This window comes from Nannospalax galili, unplaced genomic scaffold, assembly GCF_000622305.1.
Source record: "Nannospalax galili isolate Female #2095 unplaced genomic scaffold, S.galili_v1.0 scaffold52, whole genome shotgun sequence".
In the NCBI taxonomy this organism is placed as follows: Eukaryota; Metazoa; Chordata; class Mammalia; order Rodentia; family Spalacidae; genus Nannospalax; species Nannospalax galili.
The window spans coordinates 6,731,734-6,755,673 of NW_008334003.1; the positions used below are offsets into that span (position 1 = coordinate 6,731,734).

The following is a 23,940-nucleotide window of genomic DNA, read 5'->3' on the forward strand; positions in this document are numbered from 1 at the left end:
TTGTAATTTTCATAGAAGTTAAGAAATGCTACTGTTTTTTCTGATTATACTCCATTATAATAAGCAAGGAAGGGAGACTAATAAATCGATGCTGTATCATTATGTGTCTCTTTAAGTTATAATAATATATCGTATTTATTGTTGAGATAGGGTCTCATGTATCCCAGGTGGGCCTTGAACTCAATTATGTAGCTGAAGATGATCTTGAACTCCTAATCGTCCTGCTTCTACCTCTCAAGTATTGGGTGTTAGAGACACCTCTTGAAACTGTTTTGGCTTTTTTTTTTTTTTTTTTTTTGTGTGTGTGTGTGTGTGTGTGTGTGTGTGTGTGTGGTAAGGATTGAATGTAGGGCCTTGTGTATGCTAAGCCAACCCTAGCTTCTAATACAGTATATTTTATGGTTTAGCAATTTGATCTGTGGTATTTATAAACTAGACTTTGATTAAAATTTTGGTATAGCTTTTTAAAACTTTTAATTGGCTCATTTTATCTGTATGAATGTTATGCTTGCATGTATGTAAGTGCATCTGTGTCATGCAATGCCTGTGGAGGTCAGAAGAGAGTATTGGTTCCCCTGGAACTGCAGTTGTGGTTAGTTGTTAGCTGCCATTTTGAACTCGAGTCTTCTGCAAGAATAGCCAGTGCTCTTAACCACTGAGCCATCTCCAGCCCCTAGCTTTTTTTTTTTTTTTTTTTTTTTTAACTTGTGATAAATGATTTATCAGAACTGAAGACACCCTTTACATACACGGATGGCAGCCAGTCTGGGATTCAACCAGCTGCAGATCAAAAGTAGAAAAAAACTCTGCCTGCTTCTGACCACGCACAGGCTTTACTCTTGTCATCATTCCCCAAACAATATAGTGCATTATAACCGGTCCAGATGGTTTTAAGTAGTGTGAGATGAGATCCATACATTATGTGCAAATACTGCAGCACTTTATGTCAGAGACTTGGATGTCTGTACTGAAGTCCTCGAACTGGTCCCCTTCAGACACCAAGGGGCAACTGTACTTTTTAATTTTTTGAATTATGTTTGTGTGTGTTCATGTGTATGTGTGAAAGTTAGAGGCCAACTTTCTGGAGTTGATTCTCTCCTTGCTCTGTGGGTTGGAGGGATCAAACTCGAGTTTCAGGTTTGTGTGGCAAGCACTTTTACCCACTGAACCATTTTGCCAACCTCACAACTGTATTTTATGAGTATGGCATTTCTTTCAGGAGATGTAAATTTTCTAATAATACCACCTAACTTACTAAGTAGATTATTTAGACATTTTTGCTTAAAAGTTAATAATGTAAGCAGGGTATGATGGTGCATGCCTTTAATCCCTGCACTTGGCAGGCAGAGGCAGGGGGATCTCTGAGTTCAAGGCCAGCCTGGTCTACATAGTAAGTTCCAGGCCATTTGGGCTATAGAGATATACCCTGTTTCAAAAAAAACAACAAAAGCTTGTTTTAGACTTCTCTGTTCTAGACTCCGTTAGATTCAGCTTCCATTTAGCCAGTCTGCCCTGTGTCTAGTCCCATCTTGGTGGTCTTGATTCAGTTCCGACCTCCTTTGTGTCAGGACTCTAGGACACTTGTTTTCTTTTTCATCTCAGTGATTCTTCCTGTACTGAGGTGTTCATGAGGGCTATCTGAGAACTGTGGCATGCAGTCATGGTTGTGCTTTGGATTTGTTATTCTGGTCCATTTTGAAACAGGACATTAATATTCATGTTAAAAAACATTTATTTTTAGGTCCCCAGAGGCAAATTTTAGACAAGTCTTACTATCTTGGACTTCTTAGGTATGTAAAATGCATGATCCTGGAAGTTTTAGTTGTGTACTTACTACAATAATTAGTTATCTTTTGATTTCTAGGGATAATTCTATATTCTACAATTTCTGGTTATTAGGTTGTACTGCAGAGTAGATAGGATAATTCAATTAGACTGAGATTTTTGTGTACATGTACATGCATGTATGTGTGCGTGTGTTTGGATGTATGTATGTGGGTGCATGTGGAGGCTGGAATTTAAGCTTGAGTATCATTCCTCAGGCACTGTCCATTTTTGTTTTTTGTTTTGAGGCAGGGTCTTTCTATGTAGCACTGGTTGGTCTGGAATTTACTATGTAGACCAAGCTGGCCTTGATCTGACAGAGATCTGCCTGCCTCTGCCTCCCAAGTGCTCAGATCAGAAGTGTGCTCTAGCACACCTGGTCCTGCCTTTGTTTTTGAGGTAGAATCTCTCCCAGTCTTGAGCTTGCCAAATAGACTGACTGCCTGTGAACCTCAGGGATCTGCCTGGCTTTGCCTTCCCAGCACTGGGATTACAAGCATGTACCAGTATGCTCAGCTTTTTTCCATGGGCTCTGGGGATTGAACTCAGGTCCTCATGTTAGCAGGTCAAGTACTTTACCAACTAAACTGCCTACCACGCCCTACCCTGCAATTCTTATTTTTACGTAGTTATGTATGTGTAAGAGCTATATATTCTGTCTCTGTTTGTGCTGCTATAATAAAACAGCTGAGATTGGTTAAGTTATATATGGTAGGAATTTTTTTCTCATAATTCCAGAAGTTGGGAAGTCTTGTGACCAAGGTGCTAGGAGGCTTGGTAGTTGGGAAGAGTCTGTTCCTTATAGGTGGCACCACTGAGTTATCCTCACATCGTGAATGAACCACAAAGGGCCTACCATAACTCCCTCTAGCCCTTTCACAAGGCACTACCATCCATGGAGGCCTGCTTCAAGGCCTGGATTACCTCCTAAAGGCCCTGCTTCTTAATACTATAAAATTGGGACTTGGTTTCAATGTGAAGTTACGAGGGGACACACAGACATTCAAATCATAGCGTAAAGTACTTTTTTTGTTTTTCTTGAGACAGTCTTCCTATGTAGCTCTGGCTGACCTAGAATTATCTCTATATAGACCAGGCTGGCCTTGAACTCAAGAGAGAGCTACCTGCCTCATCCCCCTAAGGGCTGAGATTAAAGGTGTAGACCACTATGTCCAGCTAAGGTTCACTTTTTTTATGAAATGATAAAAATCTATTTTGCTTTTAAAATATTATTCTGAATATATTATTCATATAATTGAATATCACTGATTATACCTAATAAGACGTGTATACTAATTCTAGTACCTTAATCAGCACAAAGTTTTATATAATTTGGTCATTTGCTACAAATGTGCCCTCATTTTCACTAATTCATAAGCCTTTAAAAACTAAAATAAATTGTGTGTATGAATGTTTTGCTTGATTGTATGTTAGTGTACCACATGTGTACAATGCCTACAGAGGCCAGAAGAGGGTTTCACATCCCTTGGAAATATAGTCAAGGATGCTTGTTAGCCTCCACGTAGGTGCTAGAACCAGACCTAGGTCCTCTGCGATAGCAGCCAGTACTATTGACTCCTGAGCCACCTCTGTAACCCCTAAATGAAGAGCTTTTAAAATTACTCTCTACCTAACAGTGTTCTCCCTTGGGTGACCTAGTGTCCTAGCTCCATTTTCTTTTTTGTTTTGTTTTGTTTTGTTTGTTTTTGGAAACAATGTCTCATTCTGTAGCCCAGGCTCATCCTGGAACTCACTTTGTAGGGAGCTTCAGACTTGTGATCCTCCTGCCTCTGCCTTCTGAATGGTGAGATTATAAACATGTACCACCATTACCAGCTCCTGTTTCTGATTTTCTCACTTAATTTTCTTCTTGGCTTATTGTTGTTATCTTTCTCTTTCCATTTCATTTAATCTGTTCTCTCATCACAACACTAAAAGCTTTGTTGTTATTTTTAAATTTAATTTGTCTTGATTCTTTGTTTTTCAATTACCTGGGTGTTTTTTGATTCTTAAACTCCTAGAAAAGCAACATAGAAAAGGGTAATTTTCCCTTAATTGGTTCTCAAAGTTAAAGAATAAATGTAGTAAGGCCATCAGATAGCTCTCTGATGTCCAGTCATGTTTTACTCAAAAGAAGAAACAGAACTCTTCCTGATCATTGTGTAACATGTTCTCAGTTGGTGTGACCCCCCCACCCCTACCCCCCAAAACTTTTATAGTTTATGCATAGATTTTTGAACATCACAGTTGGGATTAGGAGAAGATGCTGCCGACATCCAGATCAATGATGCTCTTAAGTATCGTACAGTGCAGAAGATAGCCCCTCCCCCAGGTCTATCACTCACTGACCTAAAATGTCAGCAGTGTTACTTGAAGCCGTAGATGTGAGGATAGCAGTTTGGTGTGGACGTCTGCCAGTGCATTGTACCAACCTGACCAGACTTCCAATCTGGTCCTGCTTCATCTTTCTTAGTAATTAGAGAATCTGTATTTGTTTATTTTTCTCATCAGTTGAATGGAATAAGATGAGATGGCCCTTATTCTTAGCCACATAAACCCCAGAAACTGTTCTTTAAACATTTTTTTTGGTTTATTTTTATTTTATGTGTATGAGTGTTTTGCCTGCGTGTATGAAGTGAATCTGGGTTTGTGCAAAGCCTGTGGAGACCAGAACAGGGTATTGGATCCCCTGGAACTGGAGTTATAGATGATTGTTAGCTGCCATGTGGGTGCTGGAATTCAAACCTGGGTCCTCTGGAAGAGCAGCCAGTGCTCTTAGCTCTGAACCATCTCCCCAGTCCCAGAAACTCTTTTAAAATGAATTTTATAAAACTCTATATTGTTACACAGTTAAGAAAAGTGTATTGTGTTTAAGTGGAAGGAATCTTTCTGAGAAATATTGCTGACTTTTCTTTCTTTTCAATTAGAAGTAAAATAAGTGAACTTACAACTGAAATTAATAAACTTCAGAAAGAAATAGAAATGTACAATCAAGAAAATTCAGTGTATTTGTCATATGAAAAGAGGTGAGTAATTCTACAGCTAAAACATTCAAGATCTTTATTATGAATTCATACCCCTGAATATTAATTCAGTACTCATTCATTATTATGAACTCATACTACCAAGTTTATTGAACATGTGAGCATTGTCCATAATATTCTTAATGTTGATCTGTTTATGTGTTTCTGAATGTATTTGTTTTTGTTTGCAGAGCAGAAACTTTAGCTGTTGAAATTAAAGAGTTTCAAGGACAGCTAGCAGACTACAACATGGTATTTCCTCTTTTCTGAGAGAATTTCCCTTTATTGTCTTGCTTTTTGCCACTTAAAATCATAAGAATAGTCTGGCCATGAACTTAGAGATCTGCCTGCCTCTGTCTCTACCTTCTGAGTGCTGGGATTAAAGTCATATGCCACCATGAAAAGGGGTCAGCAAGGGGTTTTCAACTTTGATAGCTTATTGCCAGTTATCTTACGGAGGAATCCACTTACACTATCATCAGGGCATAAAGACTTTGTTTCCCCATTCCTTTGCCAACACTGTTGTCATACCTTTTTATTGTATATCTTATTGGTGAAAAATGCTATTGTGATTCGGATTTCTAATTAGAAGTGAGTTTGAACGAATTTCTATTTAAAAATCTATTTCACAGATTTTTTTAAAAAGTTGTATAGAACTTACTACTTTTTTAAAAAAAAATGTATATGGGCATGTGTGATTTATGTGCATAGCATGGAGGTCAGAGGACAACTTGCGGGAGGTCTGTTCTTTCTTTCTACCTTATGGATCTTGGGGATCCTCGACTCAGGTCACCAGCTTGGTGGCAGGTGCCTTTAACTGCTGAGCCATCTTGCCAGCCGCCAGTTTTTTTGAAAAAGACATTCACTTACAAAGCGTGTGCAAACTTTTACCCCCAGAACTATTTAAATAGTGATTAAAAAACAAAAAAAATTACAGCCAGGTATGGTGGTGCACGCCTTTGATCCCAGCACTTGGGAGGCAGAGACAGGCAGACTTCTGTGAGTTCAAGGCCAGCCTGGTAAACATAGTGAGTTCCAGGACAGCTGGTGCTACAGGGAGACCCTGTCTCAAAAAAAGACCAAAAACAAACAACAACAACAAAAAACATCCCCATTACAATCTATTGGGTATGCATAATTCCATTGCTTTAAAAACACGTTTTAAGCCAGGCGTGGGGCACACACCTTTAATCCCAGCACTTGGGAGGCAGAGGCAGGCAGATCTTTGTGAGTTTGATGCCAGCTTGGTCTACATAGTGAGTTCCAGCACGGCTGGGGCTACAGGGAGACCCTGTCTCAAAAAGACAAAACAAAACAAAACAAAACCCAACCAAAACAACCCCCCCCACAGATACCCAAAAAACACCCAAAACACGTTTTACCTTGCTATGGAGTCTTGGCATCATGAAATATAAAGCATTTAATTATTAGCATACAGATCAGTCCCCCATCTGCATGTTTTATTCTGTGTGTGCTATCAAAATTAGAGTCCATGCATTAGATGTAGCTCCACTAAGAATGCTTCTCAGTGTGGACTTTTACAAAGAAACAGTCACTTTGGTGATGCTGGAACTATCTCTGTCTTTGGAGTGATAATGCCTCCAAGAACATTTCTAGTGTCAGAGTTTTCTTCCCTCTCACTCCTTAGGTACATTCAGTAGTAATGGTATCTTGATTTCATGACACTGACAAGCTTTTGTCACTTTTACATTTAGGTAAATTATGATTTAATTACTTGATATTGTTATATTATACTTATCAATAAAATTTTTTTAATTATAGTATATTATGGTTCTTAAATTTTCTGATCATTCCAGTCTATAACAAACACCTTGTGAGAACTAATATAAAGTAGGATTTTCTTTAGTAAGTGATAGTCTATTTTATTTATTTTCATTTTTAAAAATACTTTATGTGTTTGAGTGTTTTGCCTGCATGTATGGAAGTGCACCATGTGCATGTAATGCCCTCAGAGGTCAGAAAGGGTCTTGGATCCCTTGGAACTGGAGTTACAGATGGTTGTTAGCCACCATGTGGGTGCTGGGAATTGAACCTGGGTCCTCTGGAAGAACAGGTGTCCTTAACCACTGAGCAACCTCTCTAGCACCCTTTTTTATTTCTTTGTTGCTTTAAAGATTTTATTTTATTTCTAATCATGTGTGTATGTATGGGTATGTACACATGAGCGCAGATGCCCATTTAAGGCCAGAAGATGGGAAGGGCATCAGATCTCCTGCAGCTGGAGTTACAATTGAGAGCTGCCTGAACTGGGTGCTCGAAACTGAACTTTGCAAGGTACTCTGCAAGAGCATCTCTCAGCTGAACCTTCTCTCTAGCCCTTGATGTTCTATTATGAGAAAATTAAGAGATGTATTTTTGAATAAAAATAGTTTTATATAGGATATTTAAATATTAAATAAAACATTTTTGCTTATGATGAAATGTATTAAGTAAATAATATAAAAATATTAATGACATGTAAAAGGTCCTGTTTATAGTTTTAATGAGCTAATATCTGTTAAATAGAAAGCATTTAATTAGGGATTTTACATATAACTGGGATTCAAATATATTAGGTCTTATTAGCACTAGTTTCTATCACAATACAAAAAATGGTGGATACTGCATTTTAAAATATAAACTGGTCATGGCAGTACATGCCTGCACTTGGAAGACAGAGGCAGGCAGATCTCTCAGAGTTCAAGGGCAGCCTGGACTGTATAGTGATACCCTGTTTCGAAACAATAACAACAAACAAAATCGCCCCCAAAAGGATAAAATATAATATATAAATTAAAAATATTGGGACTAGAGAGGTGGTTCAGCAGTTAAGAGCACTGACTGCTCTTGCAGAGGACCGGGTTAGATTCTTAGCACCCACATGGTGGCTAAAACTGTCTGTAACTTCAGTTCCAGGGAAATCTGATGCTCTCTTCTGATCTCCATGGGCATTGCATGACATGGGTGCACTTACATGCTTTAAGGCAATACACTCATACACATAAAATTAAAAAAAAATTATAAATGTAATATTAATAAAGCTTACTTAGTCTTTTACCATCAACTATACCTAAATAGTTTGTTTTTAACGGGTACTTAGATTAACCTTTTATTGAAATTCTGGCTCCATTACTCCCTGAATTTCTTTAAAATGTGCACTATAATTTATACTTCAGAGACTGTTGTGAAAATTGTGTTCCTACAGATATCAGGCTCAAGCACTGTTTGGGGTAAAGTAAATACTGGGTTAGCTGTTGATATCATTGCCTAACTTAGGAATTAGACTTACTATTGTGCTGTTTGTGTTTTCTCTATTGTTTTTTTAATTTTAGGGAAGAAAAGTTGTTTTACATTTTTGGTAATATGAACTGTTAAATTGGTTAGTATTTTCCTGGAGGGGAAAAATAGGAGTGGCAGATATTTCCAAAAGCTCATTCTGTTTTAGACCTTTCTAAATTTGGTCTTTTAGAGAAGGTGAAGCTCTTCAAGGGTGATGTATAGGAAGAGCATTTCATTATTTCTCCACACTAAAACTGCCCTATTGGCCAAATGGATACTATGCTCATTTTTTCAGTATTGTTTTTAATCTTAGCTCAAAATGTATTTGTATTTTTATCTTAGAAAATAAGACACTCTGTAATATTAACATATTAATAGATTAAGACTTACCCACAACATTAAGGGTAATAAAATGATGTTTTTTTTTCTGTATTTTTGCTTTTAGTTGGTAGATAAACTTAATACCAGTACTGAAATGGAAGAAGTAATGAATGATTACAACATGGTAAGAAAATTGTAAATATAAGCAGTAGCTGTACATAAAACATATTCTCCAAATGAAGCAGTTATCTAGAGGTAGCTTGGTAACGTGACATGTTGATGATGAGCATCATTGCCGCAGTCGAGCTCCCTTCGACGCTGCTTTGCCTTCTTCCTGTTGAGGCTCCAGTATGTGTCAGTAGAACTTGGTTTGAGCTGAGCTTGCACTCAGCAAGTACCACCTATGCCTCTTGGATGTATATTAGTTAACATTGTTTCTGTTTTAGTTTTTGCACAAATGATGTTGAAAGCCTAGTGGAAATAGTGTCTTTAAAAATATTCTTTCATAGTTTTTATAACAGAGAAAAATGAATAGATATGTTACAGACAAAATGATGACATTGGTGAATGAGAACTTGTGTTCTGTGTTCATGTTAAAAACCACATATTACCCGGGCATGGTGGCGCATGCCTTTAATCCCAGCACTCGGGAGGCAGAGACAGGCGGATCTCTGTGAGTTCAAGGCCAGCCTGGTCTCCATAGCGAATCCAGGCTAGCTAGGGCTACAGGGAGGCCTTGTCTCAAAAAGACTGAACAAAACAACAACAACAAAAAACCCAGCTTATTTTCATCTTAAAATTTGGATGACAATATATAACAATTATATAACATAGTTTATTTACATGACCAAAGACTTCTATGAAAATAGAATTTTAAAAATGACTTAAATTTGGGATTCTAAAATCTTATTTAGTAAATTATTTTCAGTTTCAGAAACTAAAAAGTGTATTTTAATGCTATTTATTGTATAGGAAGAAATAAAAAGTAAAGACTTTAAAAAATTTTTGGTCTGTTATTTGGGATCTGGGTTCAGGTCTGGATATATAGAGTCATCTAGGAGTATTTAGTAAATCAAGAATGATTGAAGAACAAAATCCTGTTGCTTCCAAATTCAGCATATTGCTAATCAAATATTTATTGAGCATTCAATATGTTGTTGAACTACCATTTACATAAATTAATTAAGTTTAAATTGAATTATTGAACAGATCACTAAAGAACAATGAGTATTTTTGGCATGAAGTGTATGATGCCTATATAGAAGGCAAGTTTGTTTTATCTGATAGTGTTCTTTGTTAGATGAATTTTTTTTTTTAGTTTTTTCCTGTGGCATTATTATAATAATCTCCTTTAGTTCCAGAGTAACCTTTACAAAATTTTGTTTGGTGTTACTTTTTTATTACTAACTTTTATGTTAACTGTTTACACAGCTTAAAGCTCAAAATGATCGAGAAACACAAAGTATGGATGTCATATTTACCGAAAGACAAGCGTAAGTTCATCATGTTTAAAAATCAAATATTTATAAATGAGTTTTGATAGATGGTATAACTTGTGAGTCACTATTTCCTTAATAAGAAAAAAATTTAATTTTTCTCTTATTTAACTTTGTGTGTATGAGTGTTGTACCTGCATGTATGTAAGTGTACCTGTGTCATGCAATGCCTATGGAGGCTAGAAGAGGGCATTGAATCCATAGGAACTGGAGTTAGCAGACTGCTGTTAGACCCCCATAAGGGTATTGGTAACTGACCATGGTCTTCTGTAGAGCAGCAAGTGCCATCTCTCCAGCTCCCCATAGCATCTTACTATCAAATTTATCTTAACATACATCCTATCTCACCCCTGAGGAGCTAAATTTTATACAAAGAAAATGACTACTCAATTATATAAATAATGATTTCTGTTTCTACCAAGTTAAACTCTAAGATGAATAATGTCTTTATATCTACCACTTATACTTTTAGCCTTTAGGTAGTTTGACTTGTGACGTATTAGCCCCATTTTAATGAAAGATGTTACTAGTCAGTAGGCACTGTACATTATCTAGCTGACACCTATGAGGATTATATTTTCTTTGCCTTCTATAGATAATGTTTGTTTATATATAACTTCTCTATAAAGACTAAATACCAACTAGCTTTGACTTTGTTCTTAAAGTGTAGCAGCAATAGTAATCCATGCAAAAATAATAAATGTAAATTAAAAATTAATTTTTTAAAATCAGTTTTTATCCTTATTAAATACTGTGTATGACAATGTAAACAAAATTGAACCATGTTGTATAAACATACACAACACATTCTGTCCCAGAAGCTTATTACTGTTAATCTTTTTCAGATCAAGGATCATTATTAACCAGAATTACTGACATTTAGTAACACCAAATACACTGCCATGCTGCTCCTACACAGTGCTTTATACTTGATAAAGACTAGGTTGTTAAATATAATGATGAAATATTTGGAAAAGAAATAAAATTCCTCTGTTGATGAGAAACAAGGGAGTTCCTTTCCCTATCATTGAAGCTGCCATAGAAAGCTTTCCTGGAAACTGAAAATCCCAGCAGCCTCTTCCTTTGGACAAAGAATAGGCAACGCTTCCTTGAAAGGTTCTTCCTTCTTCCCTCTCATCCTCCCTTTTCTCCGGGCTTTAAATCCATTTAGCAAATGTCTGTCATTTATTTACTGTATATAAGATACTTTCTAGGTACTAGAAAAATTATATATACGTAGATAAGCCATACCCCTTAATACTTCAAAGAATTTAGAACATTTAGGTCCTCATTTATTTCATTATTTCAAAAGTTCTGTAATAACCAGGTAAGATGAATAAATACTGTTATCTATGGTTTACAGACATTTCACCCAAAAACGTAATCTAAAATGTTTAAAACTTCCGCAGATTTTTGTTTGTTTGGTTCATTTGATTAAAGAAAAAATTATTTACATCCTGTAATCTGAGCTGGCAAGATGGCTCAATGGGTAAAGGCACTTGCAGCCAATCCTGATGATTGCTGAAAGTAGAGATTGAAAATAGAAGCTTTTCCATCTGCCTTCTCAAGGTATGGCCTTTCTTAGTCCCTCTGAATGTGTTGTCAGGTAGCCTACTGTTACTGGGACGGCCAGTAGCCTATGAAATGAATCTATTCTACTACGTGGTAAACTTCAGAAATAAATAATTTTATTCTTAACTTAAATTTCTGCCTAAAAAATACAGGAGAATCCAGAACATTAGCTTTAATTAAAAGTACACAAACAGTTTGGAAACTGTTTGGTGACATCCTCAGGACTTTTATTTCTTTTGTGGGGTGGAGGGCATGTGTGTGAATGTTAGAGAATAGTTTGCAAGAGTAAGCTCTCTTCATCATGTAGGTGGAGTGACACCCTGGTTTATTATGGAAAACCTATCCACAATAAGATTAAGCTCTCTCCATCATGTAGTGTGGAGTGATGCCCTGGTTTACTATGGAAAACCTATCCACAGTAAGCTGGTTATAGTTAGCAAACTCAGCATGTTATTGTAACAATGTTTAAATAGTCAATATCTGATGTTAATTCAAGCCATATATCTGTTTGAATTGATTCTCTTTTGATTCTTATGTCTGCCTTTGCTAGTCTGGTATTAGTCAAGATCAGTTGCCTTTAAATGTAGAGTTATAATAAAGTTCATTTATTTCTCTTCACCTGGTCAGATATTTATTAGATACCCAATAATAAGAAGCTGTTGAATATAAGACATTTATTGCTTCATTTTACTATATTCTTCAAAGTAGTTTTTATATCTTATAATCAAGAAATGATATTTTGGCAGAATGATAGGTTAAAAAAGTCACCTTAATTATGTTTTAAAATTGAGACTTAGAACAACTTACAGTTGATGACATAAGATATTCATATCCTTTTTGTTACCAGAGAATATGCATTATAAAGACTCATTTGTTTCATGGGGTATATTTTTCCCTCAGTGGACATTTCAACTGAATGTATTATTTATATAACATTCAAAATGTTTTTATTACATTTCATTTATTGTGTGTGCATATGTATGTGTATGTGTTGACATGTGACGTGTACTGTAGTGCACATGTGGAGGTCAGAGGACAACTTGGCAAGAAATGGTTCCTGGGGATTGAACTCAAGTAGTTAGGCTTTGTTGCAGGCATTTTTAACCACTGAGCCATCTTGCCAGCCCTGTTTATATTACTTTTTAAAAAAATTAAAAAAAAATTTATTTTATGTGTATGAGTGTATTGCCTGCAAGTATGTGAGTGCACCTACGTCGTGCAATACCGCGGAGGTCAAAGAGGGCTTCGGGTTCCCTTGGAACTGGAGTTAAGGACAGTTTGTAGCTGCCATGTGGGTGCTGGGAATCAAACCCTGGTCCTCTGCAAGAGCAGTCAGTGCCCTTAACCGCTGGGCCATCTCTCCAGCCCCTGTTTATATTATTTTATAAAGACTATTCTATTCTGTCTGGGAGTGGTGGTGCATACCTTTGATTCCAGAACTTGGGAAACAGAGACAAGTGGATCTCTGTGAGATTGAGGCCAGCCTGGTCTCCATAGGGAATTCCAGGCCAGCTGTGTCTACAAGGAGACCTTGTCTCAAAAAGACTAAAAGAAAATAAAAAATAAAAAGATTATTCTGTGGGTTATGACAAGATATTCATTATTAGTCCCTTTATTTGGGTAAGAAGTTATTAAGTACATGCTTTTGAAAACTTTATTAAAGAGATATCAGAACATACACAATTGCAGCATTGTATCCCCACATACCCGTTTTGCAGCCCTGTCAGCACGTTTCCAGCTGTGCTCCAACCACATAGTCTGATGAAGAGAGTCAGAATGTGTTACACTATTTCATCTGTAAGCATATTACAGTGTTTACAGATAGCCTTTTCTCTGAAAGAGATAAATATACTTAATTTCCCCACATGCAGAATGTTAAAATACAGATTTTGCTAGTTCTTAATTCTTTTCTTAGATAAATTATTAAAATTATGTTTGCAACCAATTCATTATAAGGGAATTGGCAAAAAATTCACTATAGATACATTCTTTTTGTGATAGTACTGGGCTAGTGTTTCCTGTGTGCTCTAAGCTCTTAGTAGATTTACCTTCAAGAAAGAGTTTGGTTATTAAATAAGTTTTTTTTTGTGTGTGTTTTTTTGAGACAGGGTCTCCCTGTAGCTTCAGCTGACCTGGCACTCGCTATGCAGATCAGGCTGGCCTCGAACTCACAGAGATCTACCTCTGCCTCCCAAGTGCTGGGATTAAAGGCATGAGTCACCATGCTGGCCTTAAATAAGTTTTTAAAGTGTGTCTGTGTGTCTGTGTGTCTGTGTCTGTGATTATAGAGATTAAGTCCTGGTCTTTCTTATGGTAAGTACTCTTCAAAAAAATCTTTTTTTTTTTTTTTTTTTTTTTTTTTTTTTTTATTGAGACAGGATCTCCCTGTAGCCCCAGCTGTCCTGGAACTCACAGAAATCCACCTGCCTCTGCCTCCTGAGTGCTGGGATTAAAGGAGTGTGCCACCACACCCAGCCCTCTTCAAAAATTCTTAATACTTGGTTCTTGAATTATCAGAGATCAGTTTAGTAAGTAAAGTCTCAGATTTAGCATAGTAAAGAATCTTAGTTTACTTTATTTCAATTTAGAGTTTCCTATGGTCATTTGACAGGTCCTTTTTTCTTTGTCTATAGATGGTTATCATTGTTTTTTTGGGGAAATTAATGCTCTAGAAAACAATGTGGAAGACCTAAAGATTCTTTAGCTCTTGCATAGAACAATTTGAATGATAATCTTCCAGAGAGATACAGAATGTGCATTTTTAAAAGAAAATGCATAACTCATTGTGATACCTGCTTTAGGACCACGGCAATATTAAACTATGGTGATCATGTATGATGGTGGAATCTTTTCTAGTGATCACTACAAAGATCAGTAATTATTGCTGGGTGTTGTGGCACACACCTTTAATCCCAGGACTCAGGAGGCAGAGGCAAGTGGATCCCTGTGAGTTCAAGCCCAGTTTGGTCTACATAGCGAGTTCTAGGTCAGCTGGGGCCACAGGGAGACCTGTCTCAAAAAGACCAAAAAAAAAAAAAAGCAGGAGTGATTATTAGTGATAATACTTAAACATTTCCCTGTGCTTTAAATTACTACTAATTTTGAGGAAATTTTGTTTTCTTAATCCAGGAAACCCAAAAGATATTTTTCCAATTCTATGAATTCAGTTTCTGAGCACAAAACCAATCTATGAATATAGTCAGAGCTCCCTCGTCCTCATTTTAGTGATCTAAACCTACAATCTATATTTCTTTGCTGATTGGAATTTTAATATAATTTAATACATAAGACATTGCAAGTATTTGTTAATATGGAACTCTGAATAGTTAATAATTAGGTCTTTTTACTAATCTGTGGTTTCCTGAGTGTTGTTGACAATAGTGATGCTGGTGGTGTAGATTAACTGTGCGTCTTTTTTTAAATATTTTTTTTGTCTTTTTTTTGAGACAGGGTCTCCCAGTAGACCCAGCTGGCCTGGAACTCACTATGTAGACCAGGCTGGCCTTGAACTCACAGAGATCTGCCTGCCTCTGCCTCCAGAGTTCTAGGATTAAAGAAGTGCGCCACCACGCCCGGATAACTGTGCATCTTTTACTTAGCCAAAATGGTATTGCATTTGGCCCTGCTTGCTCAATGCAGTAAAAACATAATTGTATATTATTTACATAATATGCTAATCAGAACTAATCTATTGGCTATAGTTTGTCAAATAAAAATCTTCATATTTAAGCTATGAGTAGACAGATACCATTTTTTTAAAAATTCTAACATGAAAAACTTATTTTTCTTCACATAGTTCATGGATGTCTATATACTTGTCTTCAATGAACCCATCTTCATCTACGACAAATGAATGCAAGCGTTCAAATATTACTGTAGTGTCTTCAGAGTTTGTGTCTGTTATTTGTGAAAGAGAACCTGGATTTCTAGCAAGACCGTTTTCATAGGTTTCTGCTTCATGCTCTTCCAGGCGGTGATGACTGTAGCTAAGCAGAAAATTATACCATATTGGGCATTTGATAGCAAGAAAGATGAGGAATGATGTTAGCAGTACAGTTAGGACGACACCAACAAGGAAAGCCCAACTTTTTCCAAGAGGCTCATGTTCTTAAAGGGAAAAGAGAGAAATTTTAGCTTGACAGAAATCATATAGTATTGGAAATAAACATACTTTACAGTTTTCTTTGGGTAAAAATTACTAAGGCGCTAAAGAAAAGTGTACTGAAAGGGTATCTTCCCAAAATGGCCCAAAGTTGAACAACCCTAATCTAAAAATCTAAAACACCCCAAAGTTGGTAGCTTTTTGAGCACCAACATGATTTCACATGTAGAAAATTCCATAGCAGCCTTCAAGTGGCAGGTCATAGTTACAACACAAGTGCACTAAAAATATTGCATAAAATTATCTTCAGACTAGATGTATGTACTGCTTTTGAAACAAATGAATTTTGTATTAGACCTGGATCTCAGGGTTCTTCTATGTACATACAATTCTACACATTAAAAAAAATCCAGAACGCGTCTGGCCCAACCCATAGCCATCTTTGTAGGTACTTTAACTCCTTCACATAAGACCATTGCTGACTTGTTAAGAATTGTCTTGACTAAGTTGAAGACTCAAGAAGTTAGCTAATCTGCAGTAGCATATGTGTAATGACTAATAGAGCCCAAGTTCGAATTCCATTATTTTGTACATCTTCTGTTGAGATAAAAAACTATTCTTTTACATTGTTTGTAGAAGCTAAAGATGGTGAGGGATAAAACTCTTCATTTAGTTAACACCTTCAGCAATAGTAATACATTAATTGATACATTACCTGAACTTTGTGTTGCGTTGTTTAAAGAGCTACTGAATGTTGAATTGGATTGAAAATGAGTATAAAGATCTTCAGTTATAGGTGAAATAGATTTTGGATGGCATTCAGTGGTGAAGGGTGCTGTTTTGATGCTGTAGTGCTTTAGGTCATATGGATAGTGACACATGGTAATATTTTCATTTTCTAGTAAAGAAGAAATAAAGATTTATTATAGAAACTTAAAATGATTGGTAATATAATGTTTGTTTAGATTTTTTGTTATATCTGTCTATTAAGGGTATTTTAAGAAAGTAACTTGATACATTTGTTTGTCAGCACAAGGAGGGGTGAGGTATATTCCTGGTATAAATACAGCTTAATTGCAGTATCTGTTTATTGTGTAGCTTGTATACTAGGAAAGTTTTATGATTATAGCTACAAGGGTGGAGAGATGGCTCAGTGGTTAAGAGCACTGACTGGTCTCGCAGAGGACCCAGGTTCGATTCCTAGCACCCATATGGCGGCAAACATCCATTCGCAACTCCAGTTCAGAGGAATCTGATACTCTCTTCTGATCTCTGTGGGAATTGTATGACATGCGTGCACTTAGACACATACAGGTAATACACATTGACACATAAAATAAAAATAATAAATATTTAAAAAGATTATAGTTGTAAATTGAATCTCAAGCAGTACAGGATTTGTATTAACAAATAAAGCCATCTTGAATTCAATCCCCAGTGCCAGAAACAACCAACCAGCCAAACAAATAAGGTACCTCTTTATACCCATTCTGCGACAAGATAGCCTAAAAATATATAGGAAATAATTAATAGAAGTAAAATTTTTCTTTTTTGAGAATATCCTGCCTTGACTGGTCTTGAACTTGCTATGTAGACCTGCCTGGCTGGCCTCAAACTTAGAGATCTTCCTGCATCTGCCTCCTGTGTGCTGGGATTAAAGGCATGTGCTATACCATGTCAGACATACAGAATGAATTTTACCTATTGACTGCATGCTCAGTGCTATTTTCTCTCTTACCTAAAACATTTAAACCACTTGACACCCCAGGATGAGAGAGAGCATTTATTCAGCAGTTTCTTCCAGGATCTGTCTGTCTGTCTGTCTAAATTGTGCTAGAGATTAAGTTCAAGGCTTCATGCATGATTGGCATGTGCCTACCATTAAACTATACCCCAATCCCAGTAGATTGTTTTTTAAAAATGAGAGATTCTAGGGTGGAACATCGGAAGTTAATCACATTTTGGTTTTGCTTGAGTTACAGTATGATAGCTTACCTAGCGTCACATTTGATGTATTCAACCAGTTCTGCAGGTTGAACAGACGACAAGTGCAATTCCATGGGTTTCCATATAAGATTATTAATTCCAGATGAAGGAGTTGTGGTCCATCAAAGTAGCTTATCAAATTGCCTTTCAGGTTCAGAACTTTCAGGTTGTTTAGCGGCACAAACATGTCAGGATTTAGTTGTAGTATTTCATTTTGGCAAAGATGTAACTGTTTTAGTTTATTTAAGCCTACAAATGCATCCTGTTGAATTATGCTGATAGAATTTCTACAGATATTTAAAAGTTCTAGGTTGGATAAATTACTGAAACTATTATTGTATAAGACAGTGATATCATTCTCAATCAAGTAGAGCTCTGTGAGTAAAGAATACATCTGTAACACCCTTATGTCTGAAACATTCAGCGTGATCTGGTTATAACTGAGATCAAGGATGGTAACATTATTGATACCAGCTGGAATCAAAGAATAATTCTTTTCAGTGAAATTGTATTTGACTTCCTAGAAAAGAAAAGAAAAAAAAATAGAAGTGCTTTAATTGGAAAAACTAACGGAATTTCTCAGAATTACATGTCTAAGCTCAAAGGTTGGAAGGAAATCATTTTGTGAAACATCTGTTTTGATGTGGAAAAGGAAGAGCAGATGGCATTCTTTCCTTATGAAGATGGAGGATTGAGGACATTCTGATACAGCCAAGCAAGGAGAGCCTACTTTGTTCCACAGATACCTCTTTTACTACTTAAGTGTTACAGAAAGAAGAAATACTGTCTATTTCTACTTACAGAAATACAAGGCAACTAACAATACTGTTCACTTAATTGGGCATGTTAGCACATGCTTGTGATCCTAGCACTTGGGAGGTTGAGGCAGAATAGCACGTTCAAGGCCAACCTGGGCTAAATAGTGTCAAAAAATAAAACAACCCAAGACCTTGTTTGATATTCTGGCATGCAGAGTAGACATTTATGGGGAAATTAAAAAATAACAGATTTTGAAGTTTATGGAGATAACAGCACATAAATAAGCTATTAAATAATTAAAAGCAATGCTCAAGCTGGGCATGGTGGGACATGCCTTTAACCCCAGCACTCAGGAGACAGAAGCAAGCAGTTCTTTGTCAGTCCAGCCTGGTCTACATATCAAGTTCCAGACCAGCTGTGACTTATAGGGAGACCCTGTCTCAAACAAAAAGCCTGCTCAACCACATCTGTTGCCTTTAAAAAAAAATATTTTATTATTTTTATCTTATGTGTATGAGTATATTGCCTGCATATATGTGAGTGTACCCGTGTCATGCAGTGCTGTGGAGGTTAGAAGAAAGCTTCAGATTCCCCTGGAACTGGAGTTAAGAACGGTTCGTAGCTGCCATGTGGGTGCTGGGAATCAAACCTGGGTCCTCTGCAAGAGCAGTCAGTGCTCTCAACTGCTGAGCCATCTCTCCAGCCCCAACGTCTGTTGTTTTAACAGCTCACAAGTTGCTGTTTTGCTAGTAAATACTTCCCTTACATTAGAATTTGAGTCATGATTGAATCTAATGAGCCATGTGTGCTAAAATGCTCTTTATGTATAAATTCAAAGACATAGTTCTTCACTGCCTCTGTAGTTAGTAAGAATGCAGCCACATAAGTTCCACGCTTAAATCAGTGAGGTTTTTTTTTTTTGTTTGTTTGTTTGTTGTCTTTTTGAGACAGGGTCTCCCTGTAGCCAGCCACAGCTGACCTGGAACTCACTATGTAGACCAGGCTGGCCTCGATCTCACAGAGATCCGCCTGCTTCTGCCTCCTAAGTGCTGGGATTAAAGGCATGAGCTACCACGCCCGGCTTAAATCACTGAGTTTTTAAAGTTTCTTGCATTTACAGTTTTTTAGTTTTTAAAAAATTAATGTTATCTCTCTGTGGGTATGTGCACACAAGAACGGTTGTCCACTGAGGCGAGAGGTGTTAGATTCCCGTGGAGCTGGAGTTACCTGATGTGGGTGTTTGGAATCAAACTTGGCCCCTCTGCAGAAGTAGTATGTGCTCTTAAGTGCTTAGCCATCTCTGCAACCCACATTTTATTACTTTTATTGACTGACATGGTGGTCTTTTTTTGTTGCTGTGGGTTTTCTTTTGTTTCCTTTTGTTTGCTATAGGGTCTTGATATGTAGCATAGGCTAGCCAACTCCTGATCTTCTAGCCTCAGTCTCCTGCATTCTGGGATTACAGACATAAGGTTAGCACAACTGGCTTAATTTCCTATATTACAGAAAAATTTTTTGATAGCACGGGGCATTAAGCCCAGGGCCTGGAGCACACTAGACAGGAGCTCTAGCCATAGTGGCATCCTGCAGTCTATTTTTCAAATTGTTTTTTATGTTTATATGTATGAACGTATTGCCTGCTTGTATGTAACTGAACCTGTGTTATGCAATGCTTGTGAAGTCAGAAGAGGGCATCAGCTCTCCTGGAAGTGGAGTTTTGTTAGCTGCCAGGAACATTCCATTTTATTTTACTCTTATTGTTATTTGTGGATATATGGTATATGTGTGCATGTGTGTGAGTGTGTGTGCATGTGTGTGTGTGCACACATGTGTGTAGGCCAGAGGTCAATGTTGGCTATCACTTGATGCCTTGGATGTAACTCAGTGCCTTATACTTGCACAGCAAGCCCTTTATTCACTAAGGCACCCCCCCAGCTTCCCTGTCTCCTTTCTATATTTTACACTCTGTTTTTTTATGTAATGGAACTGATCTCTGACTGTATATTGAAAAGTTGCAGATTTCTACTTTAATTAGCTTCCTTATTTATGTTTCATATGTGTTAATGTGTGAGTGCCTGTGTGTATGTATGTTTACCATGTGGGTGCCTGGTGCTCACAGAGGCCAGAAGAGAGTGCTGATCCTCTGGAACCGGAGTAACAGGTGGTTGTGAGTAGTTATGGGAGTGCTGGAACTGAACCATCCTCTGCAAGAGCAGCAAGCAATTGCTTGTAAGTTGAGCCATCTTTCCAGCTCCCTTCAGCCAGTTTTTAATTTATAAAAGATTGCTTTTGTTAGATTAAGATTTTGCCCAGAGATCACAGAATTTTAGTATACATAGATAAAGAATTTTTATTTTCAGTGAGGAGGCTTCTAGTTCATTTCCAGCTCAATTGCTTCATGTCCTATGTCTGAAGTATGTCCTATCTTCGACAATAGGGTTTTACCCTCAAGTTCTGGGAGGCAATCTAGGGCTGTGGCAGTAGTCTGTTATTTTGGAAGTTTTCGACTACCCTGACTGACCAACAACTCGAGGAGAGGTTTCTCCTGTCTGACACTGTGATTCTTGTTATATAGCCTTCAGCTATACACATGCACTAATACATATATTGTATACACTTTTCAGCAGACTTTTGAACTAATATATTTTTCTCTGGGCTCAGGGAACATAGCAGAGCAGGGGCCAAATAGAATATTTATGTGTCTCACAACTCTCAGCAACAAAGTTTCCACATGCAACAGCTGGTGATTAACACAGAAAACCACAACCAGCTAAAATGTAGAGAATAAGAGACTGCAAAATGTGTGTGTCCCTGGATAGGACTCCTGTATTACCTTTGCCACCCAGGGCTCAGGGACTGTTGTGTGGAAGAGGAGGTGGAAAGACTGTAAGAGCAGGGGTGGTGGATGACCACAAGGAAACAGTTTTTCAGGCAGCTGGAAATTTGCTCATATGACCTTAGTAAGTAATCTAACAGCATGCACAAGACCCATGCAAATTCAAACCAGACAAAAACACAGCGGGGAAGTGGGGAAGTGGGGAAGAAGCCCCAACCTTAGCTGAGGTACTATTGGCAGTTGATCCCTGCTGTGTGAGGTTGGTGTTCTTTAAGGAAGTGGTGCTAGATAGGTTGATGCACTCACACTGAGTGACACAAACTTGACTTGATAGGCCTTAGCATATATGACAGAATACATGGAAGTAGTTGCAGGGTGGTATGGGGAGTGTAGGTAGCAAGTCTAAATATGATCAAGATGTGTTGCATGAAATGCACAAAAATTCAGTAAAAAAATTGAAAAATCTTTAAAGAATAAAAATTTAAAAATCATTGTAGATTTTAGAATTTTTGTCAACTAGATAGGTACACATATACATTCAAAATTGTAAGCATATTGAAGTCAAAATATTAAGACATAATGTCCAACTTAGTTTCCACCAGTATTTTTTTTTTAAGCGGAGAATGGGAATTGGGGTCAAGTTGAATTAAGTAATCTCTAACATTATTTTATTTTTATCATGGCATTAATGTATGTTTAATTATTTTCTAGTATCATTAGCCTATTGCTTAACTAACTAATCATCCAACTAATCATTCTTCCAAGGGATTAGAATATTTTATTTACAATATTTGTTTTTGCCATTATACATTAATATTTTTGTTTAAATAAACTTGAATTAAAAATAATTTTATTTGAGCGTCTGGAGAGATGGCTGAGCAGTTAAGAGTGCTGGCTGCTCTTACAGAGTGGTTATAGACTGGGTTCAGTTCTCAGCACTCATATTGTGGGTAAAAACTGTCTATAACTTCAGTTCCAGATGATGTGACTCCATCTTCTCACCACCGTGGGCATTGCACGACACGGGTGCACTTACCTACATGCAGGCAATGCACTCATACATATAAAATAAAAATAATAAAATATTAAAAATATTTTTGTTAGAAAAATCTTTGTAAAATAAATTTTATTTTAAATTTTGTGTGTATGATTGTGTGTATGTGTGTGTGTGTGTGTGTGTGTGTGTGTGAGTTCAAGGACATGTGTGCTGTGGCACACATGGAGGTCGGAGGACAACTTTGAGGAGTAAGTGTCCTCTTCCTACAGTGGATCCTGGTGACTGAACTGAAGTCATCATGCTTGGTGACAGCCTTTACCCACTGAGGATTTTCAGTTTTCTTTTTTTGCTTTATGCCTTTCTAGATTTTACTATATGTGTAGAAAGTGTGTGTTTAAAAACATTTTCACGACTTTAGCCATAAGAACTTACTGCTTCAGACATTCTACTTTGGTCAGATAGTAGCAGCATGGAGAAGGGCCAGAACAAGCTCGTGATGCGTGGGATTTTCATAGCGCAGGCCTGACAGAAAATGAAACATATCTTAGCAAGATACTAGGACGTTAGAGATTGTTGAGGATGTACTGATTTTCTTCCCTCCTTTACATCCTTAAAATTCATAAAATGTGAAGTAATAAACATTGCCCTTTGCCATCCTGTATGCTCATCTGTTCTTCAACTGGAAAACTCCTGTGGTGTCTCATTTGTTTCAGATCTAATGAAAAGCACTTAGAAGAAATTGCAATTGTATTACATTTTTCAATATATATGTACATAAAAGAAAGTGCAGAGAAATGTACATTTATGAATACATGTGTACTTAAGTATATATTTAGGTTCATACTAATTGATATTTCAATTTTAGGTGCCATATATTTATAGTGTCCATTGATTTATAATGGCAGAAGATGAAAGTCTTTAGCTTTCTTTCAAATATGCTCTACCTCAATCTCCACTACGTTGAACATTCTTTTCCCAGCTTACTTAGTTTCGACTAGATAGGTATTCAGGATTTATAATATCACAAGTTCAGGTAAATTGTTGGCTACTGAGTCATGATTGCTTTTTCCATTTTATGCTGTTTTTCCTTCTAAATTAATTGGACTTTCCCCCCACATTTTTAATTTTCCATGTTTTTTGCCATGAAGTTATTCCAGTTATTCCCATGCTCTCCTATAGCAAAACTCTCAGTAGCTGATGTGTGTTATTTGCTCAGTGTTCCCTGCTTAAAACAAAGTCTTCCCTAGAGTCTGCTGCTGCATACCAGTCCAGAGAAGCCGCTTAGTAGACTGACTTTGGTATAGTTCACTTCTGCACTTTACATACAGACTTTCTTTAACTTCTGTCAGATTCCAGTTATCTGTAATTCTGTGTCTTGGTTTTCTTGAGTGGAGACTCATAATTTCAAGAAGGACCATAATAGGGATTTTTTTTTGAGAGATTTTGGCTAGAAATTGAATATAATTGAAATAATTTTCTCTTAAACTATAGATGACCATTGCCCCATTGCCTTTAAGTTTGAGTAAGTATGTTACTCCAATTCTTCGTCACCTTATCTGACTTATTTCTTTCTAACCTTCAAAGCTTCTAAGATTAGAATTAAATTTTTGGGGTACTTGGATGTTCCTTTCAGTCTGAAAGCTGTATCATTCAGTACTGAGAAAATTTCCGAATTATTCCATTGATAATACTTCTCTTTGTAGAACTTCCTGAATTAAGTATTGGATCATCTGGAATGATTTTCT

General features: G+C 36.8%; 2 protein-coding genes across 3 annotated transcripts in view; one reads left to right on the top strand and one right to left on the bottom strand.

Moving 5' to 3' along the window:
- The window catches only part of Ift74 (intraflagellar transport 74), a 102,164-nt gene that overhangs the window by 27,556 nt on the left and 50,668 nt on the right, over positions 1 to 23,940 (top strand). For both annotated transcript variants that reach the window (XM_029561538.1, XM_008828956.2), the window contains 5 exons: positions 1,742 to 1,790; positions 4,752 to 4,850; positions 5,039 to 5,099; positions 8,572 to 8,631; positions 9,879 to 9,940. In XM_029561538.1, the coding sequence (XP_029417398.1) occupies positions 1,742 to 1,790; positions 4,752 to 4,850; positions 5,039 to 5,099; positions 8,572 to 8,631; positions 9,879 to 9,940 (331 nt within the window). The remainder of the gene's footprint in view (positions 1 to 1,741; positions 1,791 to 4,751; positions 4,851 to 5,038; positions 5,100 to 8,571; positions 8,632 to 9,878; positions 9,941 to 23,940) is intronic.
- On the bottom strand, positions 15,294 to 22,708 carry Lrrc19 (leucine rich repeat containing 19). Its single transcript, XM_008828955.1, has 4 exons — positions 22,628 to 22,708; positions 17,613 to 18,123; positions 16,333 to 16,515; positions 15,294 to 15,622 (listed from the first exon to the last, which is right to left on the bottom strand). Exons 1-4 carry the CDS (start codon positions 22,706 to 22,708, stop codon positions 15,294 to 15,296), a joined length of 1,104 nt encoding a protein of 367 aa, XP_008827177.1.

What these genes read in the sequence shown, in the direction of transcription:
- Lrrc19 (XM_008828955.1), bottom strand. Translation starts at nt 22,708, where the DNA reads ATGAAAATCCCACGCATCACGAGCTTGTTCTGGCCCTTCTCCATGCTG. An exon ending in AAAGTAGAATGTCTGAAGCA is followed by an intron (nt 18,124 to 22,627) that starts GTAAGTTCTTAT and finishes TTTCTTTTCTAG; the next exon opens with GAAGTCAAATACAATTTCAC. An exon ending in TACATCAAATGTGACGCTAG is followed by an intron (nt 16,516 to 17,612) that starts GTAAGCTATCAT and finishes CTTCTTTACTAG; the next exon opens with AAAATGAAAATATTACCATG.